Below are 7,500 nucleotides of genomic sequence, written 5' to 3'. Positions count from 1 at the left end.
TCCTCATCATTTACCATAGACCTGTCTAGTTATACTATGTTTCCTCATCATTTACCATAGACCTGTCTAGTTATACTATATTTCCTCATCATTTACCATAGACCTGTCTGGTTATACTATATTTCCTCATCATTTACCATAGACCTGTCTAGTTATACTATGTTTCCTCGTCATTTACCATAGACCTGTCTAGTTATACTATATTTCCTCAAAATTGACCACAAAACCTGTCTCGTTATACTATATTTCCACATCATTAACCACAGACATGTCTCGTTACACTAAAGTTCTTCTCCATTAAACATGGACTTGTCTCGTTATACTAACGTTTTTCACATTAACCACGGCACTGTCTCTTTATACAAAATTCCATTGCCACTGACCATGGGCAAGTCAGTATACTACATCTCTTCACCAATGACCACCAATCAGTCTTTATATACGATTTTATGTCCATATCTGTTGAATTTTCATTATTCTATCGATTATCTTAGGTAGGTAGGGAATAATTCAGATTGTTTAAACCATCAACATTCACTAAAGCTCCCAATCTTCTTTAAATGGAAATTTGAAATTATACTTAAACATAAATGGACTTGGCTACGAATGAATCAGATTTTTCAAGATTTATATTGTTGCTTGAAAACAACACTATCATCAAAAATATAGGATTTGGTTAAATGGGTATCAATATCTAAATATTTGACTTTGATTGGTATTATATACGTTTTCATACATGCATTCGTCCAAATATGATTTATCTTTTATATCTTAAACTCATTTTTTCACCTAGTTCACTCTAACATAACACCAGGTTGAGGGATAGGGTATAATATTTGCCTTTTTGCCCATTGAATGTTGTGTCTTTTATAGGTAATGCCTATGCCGGGCTGTTTCATGGCCACGTATCAGCTCCAACCTACCTACGCCTACAGCGAGAAGCACGGCCTGTACGTGGAGGACCACAAGCAGATGGAGAATCTGCCTCCTCCCCACCCTCCACCCACTAACAAAAGAGACATCTTCCAAATTGAAAAATATCGGGTCCTGGATAAACGGGCAGATAAGGTGAGTTAGATATTCTGAACGGTTTCATGACAAAAAGAACCTCTCCAGCGATCGCAATCCCAGCATTGAAAAGGCCGTCAATAAGCCTTCTCAATACCGATTCTTGCAGCTCCATCTCTTGCGCTGCCCACGGTATAACTTTCTGATAGCATATTCCTATATCCTATTACCGCTATACTCGTGAGCGAAGAGATCAAAGTTGATGGATCAAAAGCTTCGTCTTGATCTATGTTAATTTTCACAATACTGTAGTATAATAATTAAAACAGATGAGTGCCTGATCATAATAGCCTTTCGTTTCTGCAAGTTTCCCATAAATAAACTAAACCAGTCACTGATGTCACTCGACACATAAAGAGTTATTTCCCTTCCTTTATAAAAATATTTTGTAAGCCTTGAACGATAAAATATACGGTGATTTAAAATTTTAAATCATATTTTTACCTAAAAATATAAATCTCTATTTAATTTATTTAATTTGTTAATTTAATTAGCATTCTTTCATTTCTTAGCGTTCATTTCTTATTTCTTTTATTTCTGATAGCTATTTACTGCTTTAATCTTAGCTATTTACTGCTTTAATCTTAACCATTTCAATGGATTTTGGTATTGAAAAAAAAAAGAGATTATTATTTTCGTAAGTAAATAAAACATTGATTCAAACTAATCCGAATAACTACATCTTCATTGAATTTCAGGCCCCAAATAAACTAATAAAAGAGCCATATGCTAACCTCATGGCGTACCTTTTGAACGGAGTACACGATGACCTCAGCAAAGTCCGAATTATCTATCGATGGGTGACATCCCTCAAGATGGAGCGTACCTTACTGCCCAGAGAGCAACCATCAGCCGCTACGCCATTGTTCCAAATATGGAGAATTAAAAATAGGAAGGGAAACTCTGCCCAGCTGGTCAGCATACTTTGCAGGTAAGTTAAGTATCATCAAAGTCATCATCATCATCATCATCATCATCATCATCATCATCATCATCATCATCATCATCATCATCAACAACAACAACATAAAACGCTACTATTACGACAGCATCATTATTACTTCTGCTACCAACACCATTATAAATCCTACCGCCACTACTACAGCCACCACCACACCATCATTACTACGACTATAACCCTTGCCTCCACTAAATCATCATTTCCATCTCCCATTACCTTTCATTACAATCACCCAAGTTTTATCTATTAGCATTGTTTTGATTTTTAAAAGAAATGGGCGCAGATGGAGGGGGGTTGTGGGATTCTTATTACTATTGCAGGTTTATCCACATAAGCACGTATGTTTGAGTTTAAAACAGTCGAGAAATGTGCTTGCAGGATTTCCGAATATTTTTTCCCTACTCTACAGGAAAATTCGTTCCTACCAACTTTGACAACTGATTTTGACTCATGGTGTGTGGATTGGCACTGGAAAATTGAACAACGTATGCATTTAAAGTAGTTTTTGTCAAAAGTTGTGAATAGCATTCATAATAGGGCGGCCTATGATTTCGGCTGGCAGGCATATGCTAAGATGGCTATGCTGCCATAACCGCCACCTCAATAACAACCACCATTACCATGATCACCACAACAACATTACAATCCTGCCATCAATAACTACCTTTAATTCGAACCAGTCTGATCAGGTAGTCTTCACTCGGTGGCTCATTGTCTTGTCTTGTCATAAAGTCAAGCAATGTTAAGCTTTGTCAATGGCCGGGTGGGTGACAATTGAAAATACAGGTTCCGACGTTGTGTCCTTGAATTAGGCACTTTACGTGTGAATGAGTACCTGACTATGGACAGTGGCGGATATTGTAAACGTGTTATTACAAAACAGACGACTGATAATGTATGAAATGGAAATATGATTCCTTACGGCTTCCTTGGGAAATAAATTAAACATTGTGAACCACGTTGAGTATGGTAAATCCGTGGAGATACGCTATATGTGAATGTTAAAATTTTATTTTAACTTTACACTACGGTGTCCACCATCATCCAGACTTGCAGGCATTCCATGTGCCATCATTCACGGGCGCCTGAAGGGATCGACATACGATGTGGGCCAAAAAGTCAACGACAAACTCCACTACGGCGAGTGGAACGCTGTACTGATCAATAACTATTGGCGACTGATGAATGCATACTGGGGAGCTTGTGCCATAGGTAAGTGATGTAAATTAAAACTCTGAAAAAAAATTAGAAAAAGTAAGAAAAAAAAAAGTATTCAGGAGAAAAAGTATTCTTTCTTCGACTGAAAATTGGACCTTAGAAGATCTGAGTCTCCTGATTATCGATCAGACTGAAGGCGATTTTTTGAGATGATTTTTCTTCTTGTATTTTCTTTCTACTTTGTCTAGTACTCTTTCAAACACGCACACGTTACTTAACTCATAATTTTTGGAATAGAGCAATATATATATATATATATATATATATATATATATATATATATATATATATATATATATATATGTGTGTGTGTGTGTGTGTGTGTGTTTGTATAATGTTATGTATAATAAATACGGATTGTTTGTGCGCAGGTTTCTATGTTGCTTGTAATATATAATTTGTCTAAGTCTTATTGGTTTTCTAAAGTGCCAACGACTTTCATTATATCGGATACTAGCGTATATTTATTTGGTATTTTGATTAATTGATTTATTTATCTATTATGCTTGGCTATGCGCCAATATGTTTGTTCAGTATCTCATTTATTGTCAAATTCATTCTACAGGAAGTGAGGGGAGCGATGATTGGTTGGAAATCGATGACGGCGGAGAAGACGAGACGGAAAAGAAAGCAGACACGAAGATTTCTACTAAGGAGTATGTGTACATGTGCGATGAAAACTATTTCCTTACCGACCCTCGACAGCTCATCACTACACACTTACCCTTTTCAAAGGAATGGCAACTTTTGAGCACACCCATCAACATAGATCGCTTCGAGAGAATGGCATTCCTCAAAGATAGGTTCTTTAACCTCGGAATGACCGTCATCACTCACTCCGACTGCGTGATTCAATCTCATTCTGGGGAAACAGAAATTTGCTTCGGAATGCCTCCAGACGATGCCAGATTCTATAAATTCTACTATCTTCTGTTTCGACAGGAAAGAAAAGAAACGGGTGGCTTTTCACCCAAGTACGATCGTTATGTTTTCATGCACAGGCCGAAAAAGGATGAGTTGAGTGTTCGGATAAGATCACCAGTGACTGGGACATTTCGTCTGGAGCTAGTTGGTCGTGATACACGTATCAAAGATCCTTACTATGACTATGATTGGGTAGTTCTGTATAAAATTTGTTTCTTCAAAGCTAAGGAAAAGTGTCTTCCTTTTCCGAACATGCCCGATTTAGGATGGGGTCCAGGTGCTTACTCTATGCAACTCGGTCTGTCTCCTTTGTCGCATTCTTCAGGGGAGGTAAAAGCAAATTGGTGCGGGGAGGCAGAGATTGCCTTTGAGATTTGTGACTATAATAGACTAGGCAATCCCTTGTTTTTCGGTAGGCTGACGAAATCAGGAACACACGAGGAGAAGCTACGGGTAAGTTTGCTTTGTTTTTATTGATAAAATTTACCAATTCCTACGGACCATTAACGATTTGCTCTAACCTGACACAATATTATATCTATGTTTTTTTTTCAACTTTTTGAGCAGTAGCAACAATGCGACTCCCCCTAAGTATAAATATTTGCAGGACTCATAGCCGAACGCAATTATAGGCCTGTTTTAACATTGTTCTAATGGACAATACCTTGGTTTTAGAGTATTCCATCAAAACCACGAAATCGTGACAATTTGGGTTATCAGACACGCACATACATAACTGCATGTCGGAATCCCCCATTCAAAGAATCGAGCGATTACGCTATTATGGTTGTCATGGTAAATTCAGGCAGATATCATGATAGCTCAGGGCAAAATAGAATCTCACCTCTCAAGGGTTAACGTCATTTTCATGGTTTCCTATCCTTTACAAACTCCAACATTTCTCTCTATGCCAAACTTTACAGCCAATAGCAAAATGGGATCAATAGCTGAATCTATGTCAACCCTGGTCCCCAACGCAATATATTGAGTAACGCATTAAAGAGTAAATGTTTGTTCCCAAAAATGTCTCTGCATATTTCGATGACAAGTGTATGTGTTGCCATTTAATCACCACTACGTTTGCAGTCTTACCTTAAATGTATCCCAGCGTCTCAAAACGACAAGAAGTCGGATGAAAATGGTGCTATAATAGGCTTTGTGGCCAAGTGGTATGGCACTCGCCTTATGACTGGCAGGTCCAGAGTTCGAGTCTCGCTATGAGCGGCGCATAATTGAGTCCTTGGAAAAGGTCCTTTACTCACGCCGTACTCAGGTGCAAAATTAGTACCTGGCCGTTATCGACTTTGTCTCTGTTGGAAAGCAATGTAATATCGCCAAATAGCCGTCATTTTGAGCGTTGCTGTTGGCCAGGGAAACCTTTGAGCACGTTTGATGGATATTGCGCTCACGTTCTTTAAAAGTCAAAAATGAGCAGAAATTCGAGATTTTGTTACTTCTAGAATTTTTTTCTTTGTCCTCAGTATAACATCAAAATAGAATCAAGGTTTCACATTTTTGACAATAGATTCCACTTCTATCATCTAAATAAAACCGATGTAATACCATTTTGAATCCGTAAGTCACAAATTTATTGAACTATTCACAAAACTATCGTTTGTCTCTATAGGACCGGGTGATCCATCGAGTAGAAAACGGGAAGGTGATATTCAATGTGAAACTTCCCAAGCGTGGTGAATACAGTCTCGGCATTGACGGGACCAGCGGCAAGAAACCTCTACCAAGGAACTTTGCCAACTACATGCTGGTCTCAGATCAACGTGTACCACAGATGTGCTACCCAAGGGGGTTTGAGGAGGGGATTGGACGGAAACCGGCTTGTAGCAGGTACCCTCATTATTTTTGGCTGTTATTGTTGCTGCTGTTATTACTGTTATTGTTGACTCCATTTCTATTGTTTGAATTAATCTGTTTTTGTTGTTGTCTTTAGTCCAACTTTTGGAAGAAAAAAAAACAAAAACAAAAAACAAAAACAAAAACAAAACAAAATCAAACAAACACACACACAAAAAAAGTAAAATCAATCCCCCCCCCAAAAAAAAAAACGAAAAAAAAAACGAAAAAAAAAGGAAAAACCAAAAAAAAAAAAAACTCCCAAAAAAACAAACAAACAAACAAAAAACAAACAGAAAAAACAAACAAAAACAAAACAAAAGAAAACAAAGCAAAACTAACAAATAAAAAGGAAAAAAACCCAAAACAAATCAAAACCCAAAAATGATTAATAACACGATATTATTATCACTAGTTTACTTAGTCTATTTATGTATGTATGTATGTATATATATATATGTTGTTTTTTTATTATCTTACTATCTATTGAAAGAACTGTGCTGTTTTGAAGTTTGATCAAAGTATGCTTTGCTATCTCTTTCATGTTTGATCATTTTTCTTCTTTCAGATTCAATATCGACCCTTTAAATCATTGCTCTGGACTCATCAGGACACAGAGGGAAGAATTTGAAATAGATTTTAAAGTAAGTCTCAGAAAAATACGATTTAACAAAGTGAGTTCTCATAATTCATTCTCATGATTATTAATAACAGGTGCCCTCTAAGTTTCTTAATGTCTTATTTGATGCCGGCTATGGTCACCGTGAAATTTTTGTTCAAGTACTGTCGATCTCCTTTAAGACTATAGGAGAAATATTTTGGAAAGGTAAAAAAATCTTAGATTTATTTTAAGCCATTTGCCAAGAGACATGATAATTTAACTCTAATTTTCTAATTGATGAATAAAAACAAATTAAAATCAATAACATTGTAAATAAACATCATAGATACAAATTAAATTAATCCCAATTTAGGTGCAAAAATAATACTTGTGTAGGAAAAACGAATTCCCCACTTCTAAAGATATTCATAATCACAGCAGTTAAATTTATATTATGCACGTACCTCAATCATTAAACAATTGGTTTGAATGTTTTGGTAACTGTGGACTGCGTGGACATGCTTCACTTAAAACAGGTGTTCCCATTTGTGACAAGTCGGAATAAGTATAGATGTTTTTTTAAAATAAAACCTGGATTTAATTTAGCTCTGAGACGTTTTTATACGTCATAATTTATACCTTTATAGATGAATTTAAGATTCTTTTTTACGAATAGAGATATCAATTGGAGTCAAAATATTCTATTTTCGATAACATAATGATTTCCAGCAACATCATTATATAGCTACTAATTTTTAGCTGAAAAATTTAAAAATCTCATAAATACAACAAACTATAAATAATGTACCCAATGAACTTAAAAATCATTTATGATAAACAAGACATTCCACCAAATATACCAATAATTTTAACAGGT

General features: G+C 36.0%; 1 protein-coding gene across 1 annotated transcript in view; it reads left to right on the top strand.

The window, feature by feature from the left end:
* Positions 1-7,500, top strand: part of LOC144970970 (uncharacterized) — a 22,719-nt gene that overhangs the window by 6,753 nt on the left and 8,466 nt on the right. Inside the window, exons 3-9 of the mRNA XM_078911199.1 lie at positions 874-1,068; positions 1,767-1,999; positions 3,078-3,241; positions 3,813-4,624; positions 5,799-6,016; positions 6,591-6,666; positions 7,499-7,500. The exon at positions 7,499-7,500 is cut by the window's right edge and continues 145 nt beyond it. Coding sequence (XP_078767325.1) covers positions 874-1,068; positions 1,767-1,999; positions 3,078-3,241; positions 3,813-4,624; positions 5,799-6,016; positions 6,591-6,666; positions 7,499-7,500 — 1,700 coding nt within the window. The remainder of the gene's footprint in view (positions 1-873; positions 1,069-1,766; positions 2,000-3,077; positions 3,242-3,812; positions 4,625-5,798; positions 6,017-6,590; positions 6,667-7,498) is intronic.

This window comes from Berghia stephanieae, chromosome 4 (assembly GCF_034508935.2).
Source record: "Berghia stephanieae isolate SIO BIC M18660-M18661 chromosome 4, UCSD_Bste_1.3, whole genome shotgun sequence".
In the NCBI taxonomy this organism is placed as follows: domain Eukaryota; kingdom Metazoa; phylum Mollusca; class Gastropoda; order Nudibranchia; family Aeolidiidae; genus Berghia; species Berghia stephanieae.
Note: the sequence above shows the minus strand (reverse complement) of the source record. Positions and strands in the feature narration are given on the sequence as shown.